Raw genomic sequence first — 24,532 nt, forward strand, 5'->3', positions numbered from 1 at the left:
TTACTTAATCTCAAAGAGAAAACAATACACAACTGAGCCCAGAAATCCCTGGAGCATTGTTTCCCAGGCATGTCGTATCTAACCCCTTGTCAGTGGGCAGTCAGTCATTCCAGGCAGAGATGTGCTGGTAAATAATCCCATCCTTGATGGAAATACAAGAAGCTATGTCTGTGCCGGCTGTGGATCCTGGCCAGTGCCCTGCCCACCACATTCACGTGGAACACGATCCCGAATTGTGTTCTGTCTGAGGGGGTGGTAACCTCCAGCCATCACTGTCCAGGACTGCTCTAACATACTGTTTCACTGTGGTCTTTCACTACTGTACTAAAGTTGAAAACATGATTGTAATATGTTGAATCAAAACCACTGTCTTTCCACAGCCTCAACAACACCCACCCTTCTCTGCTTCTTTCAGAAACCAAGAAGCTGGAGCCTCAGCTTTGGGAAGTACTGTATTGTTTTTAGTTATTTATCATGTCCAACAATCTGCTGCTTAATGTAAAATAACCCACAGAAAAATGCTTCACATTTTCCATGGTTCCATGTGTGAGGTCAAGTTTTCTCTTACTCCAGAGCCATGTAAATATAGCCATGACACAAGACGCTGTGGAAAGTGCTGAATGCTTGCACAGCACCAGTAAGCTTCTGTTAACAGCAGAACAGCTTTGTCCTTCTGTGCTTTTGTACTCTGTTCTTACTGATGGTGTGACCACAGTGCAGGGCATTTTTCCTCACATTACTTCTCTGGAACAACCTCTGCCAACTGATTCTGAAATCCTTACTTGCCTTGTGCTGCAATTCACTCGTAACTATTCTCACCAGTTCCATCTATCTAGAGGACCAAGCACTAGCAGATAGTCTTCCGTACCATCTAAGCCTTAGCATGGTCATGGCTGTGGTTTTGGCTCAGCCCAGTGCAGAGTTTGGGGGACAATATGGTCAGGGACAGTTCCTAAGAATAATCTGGAGTTACCCACAAAACTAGGTGGCTGAGGGAGTTTGGGCAGGAGGCAACGCTCTGCCACTGCAAGAGAACAGTCCCTGGTGGTGTCGTTTCCAAAACAGGAATGAGGAAGTTCTGAACTATTACCATTTTCTTCCGGTAACATTTCCTCCTTGACAGGTTTATTTCTGGAGGCATTGTGTTGGGCAACACAAGCTTGTTTTCCAAGGTTTGTGTTAAAACTGTCCACAAACTTTCAAAGAACCTGCCTGTGGAAGTTTTTTTCTTTCCACTCATTTGCTGGTCTGTTCATATCCACACATTGTTACCTGACTCTTGATTCCTATCGCAAAGAGCTTATAGTTTATATATTCACTCTGTATTTGTATGGTTCTGGCAGAGTGGAATTCTAGCCTATGATCTGGCTCACAGTTACTGTGAAAATACAAGTAAGAAGGAAGTTGAGCTGTGTTGCCTTCTCTAAATTAATAAAACTGAGTTTTAAAAAAAGTCTACAAGCACAGAAGTTTCATAAAACTCAATAACAGATTCCTAGAGAGCAGTGCCTAAGTACATGCAGGGGGGGAAATGAACAAAGGCCTTCGATTCTGACTTGGGACACCAGATTTTCCCAGCAAGAGAGCAAAACAACCACTCAAACCAAAAAGTTAATTATTTAATGCACTATCAGTATCGTGTGGCATTTCTCCCACTAAAACTGGAGTTCACGTTCAGGCACATAGTACCTGGGTTATGAATGACCTCAATTCTTAATGCATGCACACTGTGCATGTAAAAATGATTCAATAAATAGAAGAGTTGACCTTTTAGTTTTTAATTTATAATTAACTCATAAGCAAAGATGCCTCTAGAGTCTGGTGCTGACATTGTCTCTATTAGTATCAAACTCGGAGTAGCTCAGGCAATATAAAGAGTTAATCTAGTTTTATTCCAGTGTAAACATCAGGAAGTAGTTGGACTATGATTCTGTAATTACCTAATTAAATGTCCCACCATCTTAACAAAGGAATAGTTCTCCTAAAGTAAGTAGATATTTTTATAAAATACCTGCAGTACCTGTGATAATCTACTGAATTCTCTGTCTGATTCACATTATTTTTTCCCTTTCTTTTTCTTTTCCCTTCAAGTCCAGTTATCTAGTACTTCATTTTGTCCTTCCTTTGAAGGCACAATAGTGCTGGTTATTGTAGCGTGTAAAACCTGGCATTTAATCTGCCTCTTAGTGCTTGATTTATCTGAGAGTTTTAAAAAAATAAAGTGTAAGTAGATGTTAATTAGTTGCAGAGATTTCTAAAATGTTTGCCCCCCTTGACTTTAACTCTTTGCCGGTTTTGTCTGTCCTGCTGGTTTTGCTTTGTCTCTTTTCCTGGGATCAACCTTTCCTGCAGTTTCAGTATCAGATGCTTGAAGATCTGAGTAGTAAACAACTTTGAAAAGAGAAAGAATGCCATCCTTGTCCAACATAATCCATAGAGGACAGACTTTATTCCACATGAAACCATCTTGCTTTTGGCAGCGTGTTCAATCTGTTACATTTAGGCAGATGCTTCTGGCCTGCACCAGCCGTCAAGTCTGTCCCACCTGAGCTCTGTGCACTTTGCCAGCTGTAGCTTTTGGCTTTTGCTTTCCATATGGTCACAGTTCCCAAGTATTGTAATTGTCTGCTGACAGTCGCACGTGCTAGCCAATACACTGCCGACATCATTTCATATCTTCCTTCTTTGGCCTCACTTTTCAGAGGTGAGATGATGACATCATCCTCAGGACTGCGATGTCATCAGAGCTACTATAAAGTTTAAGTCACCAATGAGGCAGGGTGGTGACAGGCGAAAAGGGAAACTGAGCGGATTGTTTTGTCAAATGATCAAATGTGGGATTGTAATTTTCCAGGAACTATTACAGCTGAAATTCAAGGCAGGGCAGGAGGCACTGGTTACACACCAAAATGCTCATCTGTGACGACAACACGCTTACCAGCTCTAGTGCCATCAGGGCTTGCATTGCATAACCAAACTTGATTTTGAACCAAGTACTTTTAACTTAGTTTTGTGACACATACACTGTTCCCACACACACGCACTGAAAATACAGTCCCAAAAAGGGGATCTATAGCCAGTGATCTTCCAGACAAGTTGTTTTTTCTTCTCAGAATATAACAAGTCTTGATGTTGAAAGTTCTCAAAAGAGGCTTTCTTTTTCCTCTAAATCCACATGCAGCCTTGCAAAACCATGAAAACCTCAATGCTTCCTTTATATCCTAACAGCTCTTTCCACAGTCAAAACTCAGTTCTCTGCTACAAAATACTTGACTACTGAGAAACAGAGGCATCTATTGACTCCTATGATCCAAACATGGCCAAAGAAAGAGACTGTAGGAATATTTGAATTAGGATATTTAAATTAGGATATTTAAATTAGGCTAAACATATCAACCTGCCAGAGGTCCACTTGTACAAGTCCAATCTCATCAGAAAGTAATTTAGCTCCCAGTCTGTTAATAAACCAAGCTTGAGCTCTCTAAATCTAATCTAAGAAAGCTTAGAAAATCTTGAGCCCTGATAAAGCAATCACAATGTCTGAGATTAAGGATGTAACAGTGAAATCGTCATGTTCTTTCTTCAGCCAAAGCCCGGGATTCCTGCATGGGCATGTTCAAACACAGGCTTGTACTCTGCCCAGGCAAAATACATATCAATGTTTGAATGCACACACAAAAGAAATAAGAAATCGTACATAACTCAATGGAAAACCTCCCTGTCCTGTTTTGGACTAGCTTTTCATCAGTGCAGTAAGTCTATGCATGACTGGCAAAGCTTTTGCCCAGAATACTGTTTTCAAAGCACAGCAAATCAAAAGCAAGATATCAGTATTATTTGTTTAGGACAAAATAGTACAAAACACGCTTTGAGAACTTCAAACGAAGCTGCTCTACTTCCCTGGGTATAATGTTTACTATTCCTACATCTCTTGCAAACTAAAATAAAGATCTTAATCCTCTAGAGAAAAATGTATTTGGAAACCAACTCCTTCTGTTGGGAAGATTGTTGCTCTCTTCTCAGCATCATGTTTGCAATTTCTACATCAGACTGCCTAACAATATTGAATTATCCTCGTTAACAGGTTCTGAAAGTTATTGCTTGGGGTTGCAGAGTAGCACATCTAGATTAGTTTACTGCACTGTTACCTCCTTCGTATGCAGACTAGTGCCTCTTTCCTGTAGCTAGCCAAGATGTAACAGTGATAGCCAGCTTCAGATAAAAAGATAAATATTTTGTATAAAGCTTTTTCTTATGGTAGGCTAGACACTAAGTGCTGATAGAGCTCAGTGTGCACTGACAGAAAGTTTCTAAAATCAGTTTTATAATGAAAGTAACAATATCTGGTGTCTCTCACTGTGACAGAAAAATTCATTACTTCTGTGTAGACCAGGGTATAAAAGTGGTTTCTCTGTGTGTGGCTCCTGGTGAATTGAGGGACACTCTGTCTCTTGCTTGTGGTTATGGGAAGCAGGTTTAGTTGGCTTTGGAGTCAGAAAATTCTGTACTGTCTCAGGTACTGTCATTAGTTCATGCTGTCATATAAACTGGATGAAAAAGGTTCAATGTCCCCTCAAGAAAGAGGCAGATGAAGGATCGTGAGGAGAGGCAGACCCTGGCTGCTTTCTCCCGCGCCAGTGAACTGATGGAAGAGGCCTCTGCAAGTTTTGCCCAAAAGTTCCCCCTTTTTTTTCTGAAAAAAGTGAGATAATCCAACCCCTTGCAACTAATTTTTTTTTCTCTCATTAAGATTCAGCTTTCTTGAATATTTGAAGTGGTAGAATGTAACCAAATTAGGGCACTTTTTTAAACAACTGTTTAAAAGGGCGCTTTTCAACTGTTCCCAGTTCAGCCTGTGCAGCAGGTGTGGATCCTGCCTGAAGGGCATCGCTTTCCCTCCGCCAGGCTTTAGTCACAGCCAGGCAGGTGCAGAGGAGCAGGTCTGGTCAAGAGCTTTGGCACACAGGTCTTTCCACACTGTCTTCTCATTCCTTCTCATGCACCGAGCGGTGAGGACATCTTAACCTGGCAGCACAGATTTCAGATCTCTCTGGTCTTTAGCCTCTAGACTCAGGTGATTTGGGGGGAGAAGCGAGATATTGTTTTGGGATAACCAGTCTTAGAGGCATTTATTTCCAATTCTTGGAGATTTTAGTGATTACAGTTTATGCCAAGGACTGCTTGTTCCATATTTAAAGTACATCCTTTGAATTCTTGTGATAATTTCTTCAGGCAAAATTTGAGCTGTATGGAACAATGATGTTTTAAAATGCACTTGGCTTAAGCACATGGTCGTTTCAGTCTTGCTTGCTGTCTAAGCTGACTTAATCTTATTGCTTCCACAATGATATGTTCTCATAAATATATTGTTACTGATAAAGATCATAGTATCATAGAATCATAGAATGGTTCAGGTTGGAAGGGACCTTGAAGACCATCTAGTTCAAACCCCGCTGCCTTGGGCAGGAACACCTTCCACTAGACCAGGTTGCTCAAAGCCCCATCCAACTTGGCCTTGAATACTTCCACAGCTTCTCAGGGCAGCCTGTTCCAGTGCCTCACCACCCTCATGGAGAAGAACTTCTTCTTTACATCTAACCTAAATCTCCCCTCTTTCAGGTTAAAGCCATTACCCATTGTCCTATGTAAAAGGTCCCTCCCCAGCTTTCTTGTAGGTCCACTTTAGGTACTGGATGGCTGCTATAAGGTGTCCCCAGAACCTCCAGGCTGAACAACTCCAACTGTTTCAGCCTGTCTTCATAGGAGAGATGTTCCAGCCCCCTGATCATCTTTGTGGCCCTCCTCTGGACTCTCTTCAACAGGTCCCTGTCCCTCTTACTTTGGGGGCCCCAGAGCTGAATGCAGTACTGCAGATGGGGTCTTGTGAGAGCAGAGCAGAGCGGGAGAATCACCTCCCTTGACCTGCTGGTCACACTTCTTTTGATGCAGCCCAGGATATGGTTTTCTGGCTTTTGGGCTTTCTGGGCTATGTGCACATATTACCAGGTCATGCTGAGCTTCTCATCAATCAACACACCCAAGTCATTCTCCTCAGGGCTGCTCTCAATCCAGAGCAATCCAATCCAATCTCCACCCAGCCTGTATTTGTACTTGGGGTTGCCCTAACCCATGTGCAGGACTTTGCACTTGGCCTTGTCGAACTTAATGAGGTTCGCATGGGCCCAGCTCTCAAGCCTGTCAAGGTCCCTCTGGGTGACATACCATCCCTCCAGTGTGTCGACTGTACCACTCAGCTCGGTTTCGTTGGCAAATTTGCTGAGGGTGCACTCGATCTCACTGTCCTTGTCACTGACGAAGACATTAAACAGCACCAGTCCCAATGCTGACCCCTGAGGAATGCCACTCATCACTAGTCTCCACTTGGAGACCAAGATATAATGATCAAGATTGTACTGAAGTCCCAGAAACGTGTTGGGGCACAGAATTAAATCCTGTGCATCCAGTCACAGGACAATAAATTCTCTTTAATTACTTGCACCAGGTCTGAGCAATTTCTCAGTAAATAACATTGTTTACTGCAGTCTCTCTTATCTAAGCAGTTCACTCTTCTGGTTCAGGCTGAGGACTTGTCACTGGTGCCTCTAAGTCACGTATTTTAAGGCAGGAACATTGTAATTTATTTGGGTTTTACACCTGCTATGTCTCTTTATATCTTCTGTGAGGACATGCATTTCTATGTGACCTTCTCAGAGGAACTGGCTTCATTTTTATGATTTCTGCATCTGGAATACTTATATAGTTAATAAATGTGATTTGCTTTGCAAAATCATGAAAATAGTACTTTTTTTTTCAGTTTCATATTCAAATTTCCATGAGTGAGAGAAGTGTCCCTGGTACTGCAATAGTAAAGCCTTCCTTCAAAATATTCTTGATCTCGAAATTGTGTGTAGTCTCTGCAGAAGTGTTATAAGTGTTAGAGCACTACAATCCTTGACATGGTAATGGATGTTTTTTTAGAACTGCGATTAGACAGCATTTCATCTCTAGTCTAAAAAAAATTATTTGGAAAACTAGATTTAGATTTGCTGTGACAAACGATGTGTCAGCCAATTTGGAAAATGAACTATTTAATGGAGGAAATGCATCCTGTAGATTGACAGGAAGTATTGCCTTTTTCTGATTTTTGCTGTTGTGTTTAAAGCAGAGCAAAAATTGGAATTTTACCCCAATGGAAAATTTCAGTATTAATATTAATATTTGAACAAAGACTGAAATGTAAGAGTCTTGAAGCAGAAAATGCACAAAAGTTTTTGCACGTGAAACATTTGTCTTAAAGTGGGGTTATTATGGGTATGTAATCTGGCCAGAAGGTATGATGTATTTGAATGGTTCTCAGGAAGCAATAATCCATTATAAGGAAATCTAACTCAATGTTGAACTGAGAAATTTGAAACCATTTAGTTAGTCCAGTATTAATATACTGTAAAAAAATGTGTGATCCACTCTGCCTGCTCTATGTATCGTTTTCTAGACTCTGCCTTTACATAAAATCCAATGAGGGTCAACTCTGTGTCCATATATTTCTGTTCACAATTTGAAAAAAGCTTACAAGCCCTTGCACATACATACAAGAACTTTTTTTTTTTTAAATTATATTTCAGACATATTTCAACAAAATGTCTGCATTCAAGGATGAGCACGCTGTGGAAATAAGTTATCTCTGTCCCATAAATTTGGCAGAGGTGTTTCTTAAAAGAAGCATTTTGCATAAATCTATGGAAATCATTTACTTCAGTGAAATTAGTGGAATCCATTCTGTTAGGTCTAGCATGTCCTGGGGAAAAAAGCCTTTGTCCTGGCGGGCTGTGTGATTTACATATTCCATTATGCAAATCTGAGAATTCATCAGAGACTTCACCCCTTTCCTGCTACTCTTGTTACAGTTTACTGTACAGTTTAACTACTGCAGACAAATCTGCATACCATGAACAGTCTCTCAAACCTAGCAGCTTCTGCCCACAAAAGCAACATAAGCTTGTTTTACTATTACTCACACGTCAGCGACATTGTGTTCAGTGTATCATGCGCAAAGAGAATTCCCATCCCAGCGAGTTTACAGCCTGAGAAGTATCAGGCGTGATGCTCAGTTCACACAAAGCAACATAGTCCCATTCAAGCCAGTGAACTCTGTATTACACAAGCAAAGGGTCTTGCTCATTTTTTTCGAACAGGTGGAATATTTTTTAAAAAAGCAAGACTAAGAACAGGTAAGCAGGTAGAGCTTTGTATCAGGCTCTGCCATAGTACAGGAAAAGAACAAAGGCCTCGTCAGAAAATACAGAAAATAATTCTATTTAATAGAATAAAAAGCAAAACCATACCCACAGGTAGCTCAGAGTCATGTCAACGTACATGTCTGCTTCTGATCTGAACACTTCAGACACCCTGTTCTTCCCCATGCCCATCCCCACACTGCAATTTGGGCACAAACAAAAAAGCCTCCCTGTGCGGTCATCCTGCTGATATCAGATGTCCCTCCCCTGCAGCCCTCGGTGACAGCCCAGCTCATTCACCCGGCTTGTTTTGCATGGTGCTTGCATGGGGCTGGGATCATGCTAATTGCTCATCTGCTTTGTCCAGGTCAGATGTAATTTATCCTGAGTAATTCTGCTTCCTGTGGCAGATGCAGTTTGATAGGGTTTTCTTACTTTCCGTTTCATGCAGCTGACATGTCTGCACAGGCGTAGGCACACCTTAGTGCAAACATGTCTTTCGTCTGCAACATCTTTGGGATTTTTGTAGTATTAGTGGTTGTCTAATTTCCCATGGTCTCCCTTCTATGTAGGACATTTTAAATATAGCACATCCATGTTGCAAAATTCTTCCTTCTCCTTCATATTTTTCTGTACTATGTTATGAGTAGTCTAGGACAAACAGCATAATGTTGATATATAAAAATGAATTCCAAATTTTGTGAAAATAAAACATATACTGATTCTTCTTAAAGTATAATCTTACTGCAAGAATACGTTATCCTCAGTTCTTTCAAAGTTACAGCACAAGTTCACATGACATGTTTTGGTTACCCAGAAGATAGTCTTGTAAAGTTCAGAATCCCACCTGAATGTAGATCTGAATGTTCCCCGAGTTTGGAAAGGAAAAATCACATCCGTATTATGGCTTTACATTCATTTAATTTTCAGATTTAATGCTATCCTTTGCTAATTGGAGCTCCCTCCCTGTTTACTTTACTGGCATTTTAAATTGCCAGATACCTTTCTGTCTGCATAGCTCGGCTGCTGAAATAGCTGTCCAAACCAAAACCCTGCCAACAGCAGCCAACCTCACCCGCATTTCAGACTGCCTGTTTGACTTATCCACCTGTCCAGCTTAGATAGCACTGCTAATATCAAATTCATCGTAAAGGTTGGATCCTTTGTAAAAGCTGACATATCTTCATGGAACTCCTGAGCTATATCTGCTGGACCCAAGCTTTAAAGCTGCCAGGCTCTACCAACCAGCTGAGGAGCTACATGCAAGTCACTATAGACTCCTGGATCAGAAAGGTTCCTCTGTAAACTATAGAGTATGTCCCACACTGCAACGTGTAGGTTGTATGGAAACACAAGTGGGATCTGCGTGAGATAGCAGTGTAGCTATGCTAACTTCCTCCATCCAGGATAATACGTCTTCTGTTCAGCTAAGCGGATGTGTCTGTGTGGCACTGCTTGGTGCTAGGTAGAAATGCCGTGGTCCTTCCTGTGATTTCAAACACGTCAGCCCCTAATTATTCTGCCCCACCATCACTGTAAGAGTAGGTCACACAGTCCAGAGTCACTTAGGAAATCATCAGATTGTTTCCCGGGTCTGCGTCTTTTCCCTCCTTCACCAATCGTTCAGCAGCTTCAGCTCTGTAACTGGGGTGGGAAGTGCTGTTCTCCCTCTCTCATTGCTTCTCCTGAGTGGTTCTTCTGCCCAGTTCGTGGCTGTGTCCCAAGGCCACCACCGCACAGATGCGCTCTCTGCCTTCCAGGAGAGCAGCAGCAGGGGCATCTGGGCAGGTTTTCCCTGGCTTGGGACACGTCTCACATTTCACATTTGCCACAGCTTTCCTGATTCTGTTCTTATTGCCCAGGTCAAGTGTCCAATTTCCGAATTTTTGTGCTGTTTCTGTTCGTAACCCACTAGTACCTGCCACATGCGAGGGCCACCAGTTTCACAGAGCCACCCAGCCTGTCAAAACAATAATAATGCCACGGTGGACTTATGGTAACGCAGTGTCCAAAGGGTGACACTTGGACGTGCTGCGCTGGGTACCAGAAGGTGGACAAGAGTTAACCACTGCCTTATCCTGTTTTCCCAAAGCCTCACCGGGCTTCAAGCTGGGCCCGCCCTAAGGCACCGGAGTTAAAAAGCAAATAAAAAATTAAATTCCTACGTTTAGGTTGCGAGTCCAGACATTTCGAATCCAACCAGGATCTTTCATCAATGGTATCTGAAAGAAACAAAGAATAGTGAGGAATAATACAGTTAATTAGCTATGAACAGAAGTTAACATATCCAGGCCTCAATTATGGTCCTTGAAGCCCAGCCGCTCTAATGGCTTCCTCTCCTGTGATTCCTTTGTAAGCCACATTGCCCTTGTGTCATCCTCACTTTTTATCTGTACCAAGAGCTGTCCTTGATTCCTTCTTTCCACCATCTCAGTTTTCGGGGTTTTTGCAGAAGGATTTAGCCCTCTGCTAGTAGGGTCTGTATCATCAGCCAGAGAGAGCTTGGGAGCAGGGGATCCCTGTGAGCTCTGAAGACACACAGACCACAATGAGCTCTGTTTATTCTTTTGCGGGATGGAGATGTCCATTGCAAAGAACAGAGGCAGAGCTGTAATCCTGTCCTAGGTAAAAAAGTCTTTTCTTTTGGCAGCATCCCTAGGTCTGTTCATTGTACAGGAAGATCTCTAATACCCAGCAGGACAGGAGAAGGAATTTTGTAGGACAAGAAGAGCAAAATTCAGCCCCTTTGGAGCAACCTGGAGTTCAGGGGCTGTGTATCAGGGCCAGGACTTTATTCCCTGAGCCGTCCCCTGCTGACAGGGATCACAGGAGCCTCAGCAGAGTGGCTGCACTTTCAGAGTCAGAGCCACGAAGGTGAGGTGGCACACAGTTACTGTCACAACCTCTTTCTGAATGCACAGAAGTATGGTGACTTCATTTTTAAAGAAGCCACAGTAGCAAGGCATATTGAAATAAATTAATACCTAGCAAAAAGGCTAAGGTCCCAGTTTTGCTGGAGATGATGGGATTCATGTTTAAAATAAAAGCAAAGTTATTGAAGAGAAATTCTGTACTGCATTTTTTACTTTTTATTCCATAGTGAAATTTTACACTGAAAGGACTAATTCTGCAGGATTGATAAATATGATGATATGAACAAATAACTCGAAAGATTTCTCTTTGGTGTGTAGAAAAATTAACATTCAAATATAGCCAGTTTTGCTGGTGGTGTGTGTTCTGAAAACATTCATATTCCCTCATATTCAAATCTCAAAATTTTTCAAGCACAAATACTTACTGGAAAAAAACCAAACTCATTCTACTCTTTATCCTTCTCATGTTATATGGCACTCAGAATATTCCGTGGAATCTTACTGAGCAAATAGAAAAGGCATGAAATGATGCCTTTTCTGAACTCTCATTTAAATACAGCTAATGAAACAATAACAAATAAGGAGGAATCAGATATAGAAAAACCAGCATTACAGAAATCAATTCACCCAGTTCTGGGAGGTGCTGTTCTTAAGGGTTCCATTAACGTTCATTACACTCACTCACACACTCTGTTATATGCATAATTAGAATAACATTTCATGTGGGCGACATGAAAAGTAAGATTGGGTGGCACCATCAGGAGAAGACAGTAGAGGTCTGCCACGTAGCCCTTCTCTGTTCACGATAATACCCTACACTCAAGCATTCCATTAGGGATTGCACCACACTATTCAAACACAATTTACCAAGTCTCTCAACAACCTTATGGGCTAGGAGGTGTTATAAATTCCAATTTCCAAATGAAGAAACTGATATACACCCTGATTAAATTACTTACTCTGTGTTACAAAGGAAGTCTAGCATCAGAATTAGAAACAGATCTCTTTCCATATGGCCCATTGTTTTAACGAGTCTATCCTTTCTATTCTCAGAAGCAGAACAAAAATACCAGCATTATTGCATCAATAATTAAATGATCAGAAATACCCCTACAGGCTAAATTATTAATTGAAATGCAAATGCGTATTGTATGCAAATGCTAGGTTTAATATAATTACATTTTCCTTTTGCATGTGCCTGTTTGGGGCTAAGATGCATCTTGCTGCTTTGTTGGCCAAGTTGGTGGCTTGAAGAGATCATAGCAGTTGGCTGCTCAGGGAGAACATTAAATATTTAGAACATGAAATATCAGATCAAATTCACAGTGTTTTTATACTTGGTGTTTGTATTTCTGGTGCATATAAATACATATGGTATATGTGTTCTGTATTTTGCTAGGGCAAGTTTCATCCCATTTTACACAGTCTGGGGTGTGGGTCTCTCTTTAGTCTTTGTCACTTTTTGAATTCCAGGAGCACTTCCACCTCCCAGGGAGAGGTGCCAGCCCCATCCATGTCTTGGCCATGTAAGAAGGAAACCCAGATGTGCTGTCTGGATGCAGTGTTTGAGGAACAACTGGGTTCATTCCCTGGAAAATGCCCACTCCATAGTTTGGCTGTAGCCTCCAGATTTCCCAAAGGAAATCAGCTGTGCAAAACAAGAACTAGTTAGGTTCCAATCCACCACCTATGCACACTGCTGGGTCCAGAATAGCTGCTTTGGGGGTGGGCTGGAGGGAGCAGCTGTGCTGGCAGGCAGTACACTAGGAGGTGACACCTTCTGACTCCCAAATATCAGGCGCATGTTGGCAGAATGAATCAAGGGTTTCCTATGTTAATTCATCCCTTCCTCCTCTTTCCCCAACCTTTGCAGTCTGATCTGGAGTCCATCCAGCTGTAAAACAGCTCATATGAGTACATTTCTTTTCAAATATCTATAGTCATGAAAAGATTAGACTGGCCCTCTCTTTTTCTTTCTTTCTTCCTTTCTTTCTTTCTTCCTTTCTTCCTTTCTTCCTTTCTTTCTTTTTCTTCCTTTCTTTTCCTTCCTTCCTTCCTTCCTTCCTTCCTTCCTTCCTTTCTTCCTTCCTTCCTTCTTCCTTTCTTTCCTTTCTGTCACTTTTATTCCCTCTTTCTCTCCCTCTCTCTTTCCTTTTATTTCTTTCTTAAAAACCAAGTTCCTGATAAATCACATCCATGATTAAATAAATAAATCTCTGAACACTATAACAGGAACCGCCACAGGAAAACAGTACATTTCATTAGCAGAAAAGTCAACAGTGTGTTGCAACAGAGTTGGTAATTGTACAATAGTGCTGTTGCCTCTGCATTCAGTTCCTCTGAAAAACAGTGATCAGAGAGAGTCCTGTGAAACATTCTTTGTGTGCTGGTGTAACAACCACGCGACTCTCCAGGATCCCTGCCAGCAGTTTAAAAGTACAGTTAATATTGCAACTAAGAATTTGATCTTTAGAGTTGTCTAATCTCTGGTCCTGCTTGCATTTGAAAAACAACCCTAAGGAGTTTTCATTCAGTCCTGCTATTAATGGAAAAATTTAGCATTTACTGAATGATATTTTGTCCATTGTTTAGAGTGACTGTTATAAATCCACTGCCTGCCTTTACGGTTTAGTAGGCTTGGAAATGCAAACTGACATGAGTAAAAAATATTTTAAAGCAGACAGAATGCATAAAATCTTTTCTTCAGCTGTGCCGGTCTCTGCAGTCACCATGCTGACCTTAGAGAACAAAGCTAACGTAGGGAAAAGATGACCTGGCACTTAAGCTAGTGAAATAGGACACGAGGGCTATTCCTGTACAAGAAAACTAAACAGAGTCAAGGCACAGGGGAAGGCACAGGGACACTCTGGTCTGTGCTCTGACGCTGGAAGAACAGCGCCTGGCATGTCTGCAGCCCGGCCAGCTGGCAGCTCCCAGCTTGGGAATGAGCACAGAGCATTTGAACAGGCTTCTGAATTTTGAACATTGAGGGTCGAAGGAGCGTCATAGCATGGAGGTGACTAGATCACTCCAGGTAGCATCGAAGCCAGATGATGGTCACTGACACTGTTTAGTTCACTACCACCAGCATAGCCAAGAGATCCAGGTGTCCTCTGGAGCTACCCAAGCTTGCTTCCTTCCAGGAGTGTGGACATAATCACAAGCCTTGTTGCTCAGTTCTCCTCGTATCTAACAGGAATAATATCCTCCTAAGTTGCCAGAGTAAATTCATTAATAAAATTCATAAGAGAACTGTAACTTGTGGTGCAAAGCAAAATTTGCCTTTTAACTCCTAAAGAAAGGCTTTATGACCCTATCTTGGGCGGTCTGGCAGCATTAAGCCAAGCTGTACTTTTCCAAGCTAATTATGAAGCATTTAAGAATTAAGAGATTTCTTATAGTTGATAGAAGATGGAGTAAAACAGGAGAGGATTCAGAGATGAGGTATTACGGTATGATATCTACAGGAAGACAGATTAGTCCATACTTCATACTCTTACTGGAGTGCAAAATATATTAAAATATTGCAAGGAAAAAATGAAAAGGTCATAACTGTAATCCATGTCTCCTTGGGAAAGATATGGAGATGCACTGAGCGTGAAATGCAACAGGAAACATTTAAGCACTAGGAAAACTTCGTAATACCAGGAGCAGGCAAGCTCTGGCATGGCTTGCCGAAGAGGCTGAGATCTTTCAGAGCAGGCTGAAAACACGCTTATCAGAAATGTTTTAATTGTAGTTGAATTTGCCTGTAGGCACAGAATTGGACCGGATGATCTGTGAGTCTGTTCCAGCCTTGTATTCTATTATAATTTGATAGAGTGACACAGCAGGATGAGGCTGCATTTTCTGGAGTTCTTTCACAGCAATTAAATCTCACAGTGAAAAAAATTCAGAAACTGGTGGCTAAAACCCTGTTATATGAAATGTTTTGAATCTAAGAAAATAGTGCAGAAAAGAGCTGTAGGGAAGCGTGGCAGAGTAGCCAAGGGATGGGCTGAGTGATTTAAGTGGCTCTTCTGTCTCAAACTTCCGACTTAGTCTCATGACATCACCTGACTGGTGTTTAACTCATCACACTGATGCAACAGATATTGTAAACAAAGTTACTCATTTGTGCATTACTCAGTAATTTAAATCTGGTTCCTACAGTAATCATGTCTCTTAACATAGTTAAGTACACGCTATGTTGCTCCATGGCTGCTAATACCAGATAGAAACGTCCTATTTCTTCCCTTGAGAAGCACCTGATATTAATAAGCAATTATAAGACCCACCTCTGATGCCCAGAAGTGATTTATAAAACATTTTATCTGTGGTGTGGGTGACTATTGCAGAGCAGCTGATCTGTTCTTCCAGAGAGACCCAGAGTCAGTACCTTTGAGGAGGAGATGCAGTTTCCACTACTGACCATCTTTTAAGCAACAAAGAAAAGGAAGGCCACCTTCTTTTAAGATAAGATGACAATCCTGAATACAGCATATGACCAAATTACCTTTCTAAATGACATAAAGAAAACCGTTTCCTTGTATCTAGAATAGTCAGATTTGACTGACAACATTAAGTTTCTGTAGAGAGATGTAACTGGAGCCAGATTAAGCTTGGGACATCAGTAAATAATGTCAATGAAATGTAACTACAGAGACCTTTTTCAGAAACTGCGGTAGTGAGTTCCTAGTCAAATGGCCTGATGTCTTAACCCGCCAAGCCAAAGAATTGCTGTCTACATTTGCTTTCTACACAAAGGCTACCAAAATAGAGTTGCTGGTCTGTAGGAGGTCATAGGGGAGGACTACAGCACATGGAAATCAGCACAGCACAGTTTAAGTGCTTTGCAGCATGAAAAGCATAGTCAAGCTTTGTCATATGAAGTGGATGAGGCCCAACAAGAAAACAGTTCTGCTTCATCAGCTCACTCAAACTTGGCCCGCATCATTGCTTTCAAGTCAGAGGAGCCATTATGCTCTAGCATTTTGGTAGCTCTGGGGTCCCAGGACATCTCATGGAGAGGGAGGCACAAGTACGGCGTGGGAAAATCCCAAGGAGCTCAGAGCTTCCTTGCCCAGCCCTCGCCGGCTGCATTGCTCTGGGGTCAGCCTGGGATCCAGGGCAGCTCCTGCAGCACGAACACGATGTTCTCCCTTGCCCCGCGACTGCTGAAGGTACAGATAGCTGCATTTTGCACTACCTAAAGTTCATAAATTATTTTAAAATCTAGACCTATGCTGAATGCTTTTTAACAATACAGCATGCGTGGCATTTCTGTTCTGGAGCTCCGATCTTCTTACTAAGCATCAGTGGGAGAAGAGGAACTGTTGGACTGCAACAGTCTGCAGCAGAGCCCAGGTGTGTTGCTTTGCTAACCACATTTGAAAGTGAGTTTGAGCAAAGGCAGAAGGAGCATTACAAGGCAGTTAAATTATTTTGGCAGACACCTTGTTGAGTATGTCTCAGCGCTAGGTTAACACATGAGACTCCAGCACAGGTCTTTGAAATACATCCATCCAGCTGCCTTAGGCCAGGTCTGAATTCTTTCTGCCGAGCTCCTCCCATTTCTAAACGTCGTGTTAGTCATAGTGAAAATTATCAGCTGTTTATCTAAAATCTTCTGACACATCAACTGACGGCTGATAAAGGCCATTTCGTCATCTCCACCCAACCATTCAGCTGGAGGAGCGTGTTTGACCACCTCCATTGGCTGGAGTGGTGGCCCCACCACCACGCTGGCATTCGGCAGATATTTCAATGACTGCAGTTAACACCGCACCTGGGAGTGTTCCTCTTAGGAACTACCCCGGGCTACCAAAAGATGTTTCATGAGGTGATGTCTCCGCATCACCCGATCATCACAATCTCCTTCATGACTTCAGCCTTTCCAGACCCAGGGGCCTCCCAGCCCTCTCCTTTACAGGGCAGCCTGGCCATCAGGCCTGGAAATGGGCACTGCTGGCTCTCCACCGGACCACCAAGGAAGGCCATACATGTCTTTCACCAGAGGAGGGTTAATATGACCACCTCCTCCTCCCAGTTCAGGGCAGAAAGTTGGTGGGTAGTGGAGTTGCACAACTCTCGTATCTGCACCATACATACTCCTGCACGTTGGGCTTAGTCTTGTGACAAGCTTTGGGTTGTTTGGACCCTCGTTGTTAAGCAAGAGGCACAGAAGTTCAGAGCTAGATTTGTCAGAATATGGGTTTTGCACCCATGAAGAATCTGGAAGCTCTGGGTTTTGCATGATAAATAGAGAACAGACCAAGCTGATGCCTGCCCCATTGGTTTTCATACTGAGACACCAGATCCATGCTTAGTCATGCACACAGAGGACCCTCAGGAAGAAAAAAAAGGCAGGAGCTATTAAGAAACTGTTGGCTTAGTTCAGACATATTCTGGTTGAACAGGTATGGCAGCGGAGCTAAACCCTGAGCGATCCTGTTTACAAGCTTGAGAAACTGGGTTTGTGACACACGCTGGATCTCCAGGCTCTGCAGCAGCAGCAGTGTGCAAGAATAAAAACTGCTGCAGCTGCTGTGCTGCTGCCTGCTCTCTAAATAACACCGGGCGCAGGCTGTGTGTGTTTTCACTGGCTAGTAAAATTTGCCATAGGTCACGAACAAATACTTTATAGAAGCTTATGGCAAACTTTGGAAAGGAGCATTTCTCTCATCCCATTTATTTTCTGTGTAAATCTAGGCGAGAGTTTCAGGAGCGGGGATGGGGTTAGGGAGATGACGGGCACAAAAGTGGGTGCTGCACGCCGAAAAGCTGTACAAGTGTTTTGCATTGTGAATTGAAGCCTTTGACCATTTGTACAAGGCAGCTGCCTCTGTAGCAAGGCATAAGTGTCGTGGCAGCAAGTGGGAGGTAATGGTCACATCTGTGGCTGACCTTTAAAAATCAGCTGGGCCTTTCATTCTCTCTGTTTACTCGCTTTGTTTCCTTGTAGGATTTTACTCAGAGGTCTTTCCTGTGGGTATCATAGCTATTTTATACTGCAGGTGATGCTTCCCATCCCCCTGCCCATTGATTTGTGGTAAGCCTCCCATCAGAATGCAATTTATTTGGAGCAGATTAAATTTTGCCACAGACGGAAGTTGTTTTGAGTCAGTACTGATATCTAAGTACTTATATATAAATTACCATCCAGAGTACCAACAGAGTAATGTGTACATCAGATTTCAATATATGGCTTCATGACAGGTTTGAAAGAGTGATAACAAGCCTGCATTAAAGTGCAAGTGTATTAAAATATGTGTGTGGCTTTTCCATTTTTCTCTGTCCATCTGGGAAAAAAAGAATATAGACACGTTTGCTATGATTCTTTCAAAGCTTTCATAAAGTCAAATTGTAAAACCTCACATGCACATAATTAACTGCAGAAAAAAATGTATCGTCTTCTATGTAGTCTTCATAGTTTTTTTAAAGGGATTTGCTAGCAACAGCCTTTTAGGGAGTAAGTGTAGGTCATTTTGTGAAACATGGGTATGTTTGTAATATGGAGAGGACAGACTTTGTGTCCTAAGATCAGATTTCTGAAGTGAAAACAACAGGAGAGGAAAAACAATCCTACATCAGAGGGGTGCGTCAGGAAGTTTGGAAACTTCCATTGTGGCTGGCACTATCACAGGTTTTCTGTGCTCTGCTGCACAACCCACCTTTTGGTTTTTTTAAATATAAAGTAGAGAAAACAGTATCAACCTCGGACTACCCTTATGAACTGAATTTCTCAGTGTTCACAACAGTTCTGAGTTCCTTGGGTCAGTACATAGTGTTCACATATAGTAAAGACTACATTTACATAAAAGTAAACACGAGTTCATAAATAGACCTTGGAGGCAGTTTCCCTGCTGGATTTTATCCAAGAAATCAGAAAATAAGGAGGAGGGCAAAGCTAAGTGTGCCTTTCATTGCACATGATTTGTTTTTCTCACTAATGCTACATGCTGTACAGGACTATTTCTAGGAAGAAGGAGGTGGCCATAAAAACCAATCAAAATACGCTACAATTTTTCTGACTAGTAGATAAACAGCACATGCAGAACAAGAGGAAGTTTTTAACTCAAATTCTTGGTGAGAAGGATCACAGAATGCAATCGGGAAGGAGTATATTATTCCTGCAGAGCAAATTTAGTATTTGTTAATATTAAAAAAGCTTTCGAAGTCTTTAGAAGTATTTTAGAACATGTTAATAATCCCTTGGGCTTAACTGGACTTTAATTAATACTAAAATAATTGGACTGGCTTTGAAACTGTTCTACCATCTGACAATATCACACTTTAGAGGTTCCCTGCCTCTCCTACTCCCCTCAATATTTTGCCTAAACTAAGCTCCGTGGCCTGGCATCTATCACTCTCTTTTGTTAAATGTCATGTATTAATAGTTTTTCTGCAGGCAGCATGATGCTGAGCGAAGCTTTACAGTCATCTCGGCAGTGGAGCATGCAGTTTCCATCACCAGCAGATGCTCCACACGGGGCTCGCTGACCCCAGCATAGAGCAACAGGTCCTGCCATCAACTACAAGTGTCTGTTTTATGCTCCTGAAGATGCCACTGCTGCTAGACTGGTGGTGAAGCAGCACTAGGTTGATACAGCAACAACCAGCTGCCCGGGACAATGCCTTGGGGCTCTCTGTTTTCTGAATTTGTAGCTTAAGAACGTTATGGACAGTCAGGTCCCAAGACCTGTGCCACAAACCTCTCCCAGAATCCAGTGATGTGGCCAAGAACATCAGAGATCCACCTCTGTCTGTGGAGGATCCTGAGCGGTATTTCTGTTACCTACACAGGGCTGGTTGTCCCCAGAAGTGAAACTGAGGAACTCCAAGATCCATTTTGTGAGCCGTTATTTTTGGGTATGCTGGATTCCAAAGGTACTCCTGCATTCAGATGGATGAAGGATTATTAACTGCTCTGTGAAAAATGAACACCTCCTGATAGTCCATGCTAGCGGACTCCATTTTTAAATTAAATTCTTATATTAGGAAGTCAGCAAAAAGTGAAGTAGTGACAACAAGAGATAATCTGTTCACTGTATCAGGCTCCAGTATATTTATTTGTTTTCTTTCCATTATGCAGTGCCCATAATGTAGTCATTCCTCTGTGAAGGGCGGCCTGCAGAAAGCAAGCACACAGGTCCAGCTGTTCTTGTTTTGCTTGAGGTGGCAACACAGGACTCTACCTTTTCAGAGCCTTTCTCACCCAGGTCACAGTTTTCATTATGTGTTCATCAGTTGAGTAAAAGGTTTCCTGCCTCTGGGTTGGTTTGTGCTAGTTTTAGTGAGATAACATTAGATTTGGAGTCCCCATGGTATACAGTGCAAAGATGTTTAACATAAGAACCCCCCTATATTCAGCCCAGATGCACCTATCTGACTTGGAGGAGAGCAAATAGTCCCCCTGACTTCAAGGCCACCTTTTTTAAGTGGCATCAGACCTTGAAGCTGCCCCTCTTACCTTAGACATCCATAACGAAGATGGTTACGGCTGGATTCCCTCCCTAATCAACAGGAAGTATAGCACTGCTAGAGCATGATCCATCTGACCTGCCTTAAGCTGGCACGACGCAGAGCACTCAAAAGTAGCCCGTTTCCTGTCAATGGACCTCTGGCTTGTTTTGGGAAGACCATTTCCATAACTGCCCGCTTTTCTTTGTCCTTTACATTTTTCACCCTTTTCGCCCACAGGATGGATCTGCTTTTGTACCTTGCCTAAAGCATACTGCTTCCAACAGGGGTTGCAGCTCCACGAAACAAAGTCAGCTTTTCTTCAGCAAAGCTGTCGTGGGCAGTGGAAAACTGAAAACAAGTGCATATGCATCCCAAAAATCAGTACAGCTGTCAAAAGAGCTTCGTTTTTATCAGTATTAAATTGTGCCAGGGTTTACGAAGGAAAAGAACGTGCGCTAAGACCCATTTTATACTGCTGTGTACTGGCCTTTAGCAATGCTTAGAAGCATTAATTGTGGCCAACTTTGCCACACACTTTACAGGGATGAAACAAAAAGATTGTGCCAGGATCTGTCTTTTGTGCAACCCTCCCTTGTTTAAGAAAGTGAAGGATTTCCAAATATTAAGTCGAAAGTCTGGTAAGTCATTTACTGGCTGCTGCTTGTCACCAGTTTTATTAATATAATAAGGAGCAAGGTGTCTTCAGTGTATGCAGCATAGGATGAGCTGAAAAGTTTGCTTGATGTGCATGGCAGGGTGAGGAATGTGTTGTCCAGCTGCCGCAAGGCCGGCGAGCAGTCAGGACCTTTTCTGCTTCATCACTCCTGATGTCCTGGTTTCAGGGATGCTTGTCTCAGGATTTATAAAGGCCTTTTACAAGCAAAAAATAAACCACCAGCATTACCGAGCAAATAAGGCCACCATTTTTCAATAGCTGTGGACCGCCAGAAGTCAGCTAAAGTGAGGAACTGCCTCTCACATGTGGAAATGTTGTGCAGATCTCTAGTTAGTATCTTCCCTAACCTTAGCCTGAGCTTAAGCAAGCTTACAGTTCCCTCTGTAGGCAGTGGAGAGGTAGAGATGATTTCATAGAATCGTAGAATCATTTTGGTTGGAAGAGACACTCAGGATTGTCAAATCCAACCATAACCTAACCTAACTCTAGCACTAAACCATGTCCCTAAGAACCTTGTCTAAACGCCTTTTAAGCACCTCCAGGGATGGTGACTCCACCAGTTCCCTGGGCAGTCTGTTTCAAGGCCTGACAACCCTTTCAGTGAAGAATTTTTTCCTAATATCCTATCTAAACCTCCCCTGGTGCAACTTGAGGCCACTTCCCCTTGTCCTGATTTATCCCAGGACTGATTTATTCCAATGGGATTGATGCCTTTGGTTGAGAAAACAAGCCCTTCTTTTGGGACATCCCTCTCCTTGCACTGAACACAAATGTGGTAACAAACCTTGCAGCATCCTACTTCGCTCCCTCTGATGTAGGTTGAGATGAAATGAGTCCATGGGAAGGCAGGAGTGGGGAGCCCCAGGGCACCCGTGGGAATCCCAGGCGTGGCTGGGATTGAGGCTCCTTCCCCAGATGCCACATGAGGAGGGGCTACAGGCTCATGCCTCTGGTATTTGCAGCCCTCCTCAGTGGCGGCTGGACTCCCCCTCCAGCTCCAGCCAGAAGCTAAGGGAGAGCATTGCTGGGCTGGATGCAGCCCAGCTCTTGCATGTATCTTACATGGGTGCTCTGTGGAAGGGAAACCTTTTCCCCACCAGCCAGTGCCCCCATCCCCACGGATCTGTCATCCCTCGCCCCCTGACTCCGATTCACTCTCACCTTTCACCTCCCATCTCTGCCCAGTGTTTCTTCCAAACCTGGCTCCATCTCCACTAACAATCCTTTCCTACTTATAGGCTCCAGGAAAAGTTCCCAGCCTAAGCAAAAGCTAAATATCTGGGTCCTGTAGTAAGCACTGAGTTAATACTTGGTCCAGAACACTTTCATAGTGCCTCAACCATCGCAGAAACCTTCCTCTCCTACCCAGCTGCCCAAAACTGCCGAGAAAAGAGTCAGGAAACTTGACCATTGCATCTCCTGCTGCACCGCCCTGTCACCCCTGAGGCATGTGCTGCCAGCAGGAAAGTAGACACCTGCTTCAGTCTTCTTGCAGTCATTACGTGCTGGTGTAGTATGTCTGCCAAACCCCTATTAATAAACCACCTTTTTGTCTGTCACAGAGTTATGCCAAGATAAAATGCCATTCCCTTCTACCATCCATCTTCTTTGTGTTCCGCAGGTCCTGACGTGGCTTTCTTTTCTGCACTGTTTCCTAATCCACTGAGGTTTGTGCAGCACTTACAAGAGGAGGAAGAATTTCAAAATCAGTGAACTAGTCACATAAATAAGAGTTACAGGAAACTACTTGTTCTCAGCTGTACCATTATGGCTTGACTATGCACAACCTACCATCCTAGAGGGGAGGAAGAGAGAGAGAGAGAGAGAAAGAATATAAATGTTGAGCAAAACACAAGCTTTATGGCACAGTTTATATCCAAATGTGTTGCTGCAGAAATGTTCTGTGGGCATCTTCATGGGCCCTGCTTTACAAGTCTAATGCAGCAGCTGGAGAGGAGCAGAAGGGACAGATGAAAAATAAAGCAAACTTCCTTTTTCCATCATTTTAGCTTCCTTCGCTTCATGTTGCTTTTTACATAGAAGGGGGGAAAAAGCATTTTTGTGTTTATAATCTGCTTATTAAATGCATTACCCCTCTTTTATATACAGCACAGCCTTCATGAATCTCAAATTATATTACAAAAGATGTTATTAGCATAATTCTCTTTTAACAGGTGGAGCAACTGAGAAAGTTGCAGTGGGTTATTGAAACTCATCCAGCAGCACAAAGGAAAATAGCTACATCATCCTGTCTCAGGCCAGCGCTGCACTGATTAGGCCAAGAGCTACAGTTCATTTCTCAGTCTTAGCTGAGAGTCATCTTACTTGACTTACAGTCAAGTTTTGGTCTCTCTTGCACACGACACAAAATTTCCAGGGGAAGGGATTTATGAGTACACAAACATTTTTACCAAAGGTCGTGTCTGTATTACTTTAAATTAGGTCATTTGTAATGACTGTTGCGTTTCCACTGATCTTCCAAAAAATGCCAGGACTTGGCCAGTGAATTCAATTTAACTAAGGATATAAAGACAAAGGTCATTTAAATACCTGTGGGAAAACTCTCCCTCAAGTTTAATCTGTTTTAAATAAGGCAAATACAAATTAAGGAAACTGTTGCTTTTCAAGAGAGTTTTCATACAAGTATTTCTTGCAATTTATTTATTTATTAAAGAGTATATTTGCACTGAATTTTCTAAGTGTCCCTCTGCAGGAAAGCCCCCTCCAGATGCCTTGGATTCATAAGAGCCTCTAAGCAAAGCTGGCAGACTGGTGGTGCTCAGACGCTTATGGTGAAAGGAGATCCCTGAACTCTAGAGATTTCTCAGAGATATTTAGTGGGATGGAGATCCAACAAAGCCTGGACTTATACCTGTGCATCATGTTTCTCTGTCTTCAAGCATCTAAGAAATTATTAGTCCATGGGATTCTAAAATATGTAGGAAAAGACAAGGCAATCCATCATGATTTCCAGATTTCAAAGGAAAATGAATTATTTTATTAGCAAAGCTATGCAGAACTCCTAATTGCTTGTTAAATACAAATTAACCTTGAAATGCTTGATGATATATTATTTGCTTTTTAAAAGGTCACCTCTGTCCTGTAGCAGATGGCCATATGGAGGATGTTAGCATCAAAGCTGTACTACGTGCAGAGGGTGAGCAAAGATAACCCCAGCATAATGCAGAAAAGACCACTGCTGAGATGTGAAACACTAATGCAAAGGTAAATAAATGAAATACCTTCATACTGGTTAGCAGGTATACAAAATATCTGCATGTAAGGATACATCCAGATTAATGGAC

At 42.4% G+C, this 24,532-nt stretch overlaps 1 protein-coding gene across 3 annotated transcripts in view; it reads right to left on the reverse strand.

The window, feature by feature from the left end:
- The window catches only part of LPIN1 (lipin 1), an 84,398-nt gene that overhangs the window by 48,120 nt on the left and 11,746 nt on the right, over positions 1-24,532 (reverse strand). For all 3 annotated transcript variants that reach the window (XM_065630627.1, XM_065630628.1, XM_065630626.1), the window contains exon 2: positions 10,400-10,456. In XM_065630627.1, coding sequence (XP_065486699.1) covers positions 10,400-10,447 — 48 coding nt within the window. In that variant the 5' untranslated portion in view covers positions 10,448-10,456. The remainder of the gene's footprint in view (positions 1-10,399; positions 10,457-24,532) is intronic.

Source organism: Caloenas nicobarica, chromosome 3, assembly GCF_036013445.1.
Source record: "Caloenas nicobarica isolate bCalNic1 chromosome 3, bCalNic1.hap1, whole genome shotgun sequence".
In the NCBI taxonomy this organism is placed as follows: Eukaryota; Metazoa; Chordata; class Aves; order Columbiformes; family Columbidae; genus Caloenas; species Caloenas nicobarica.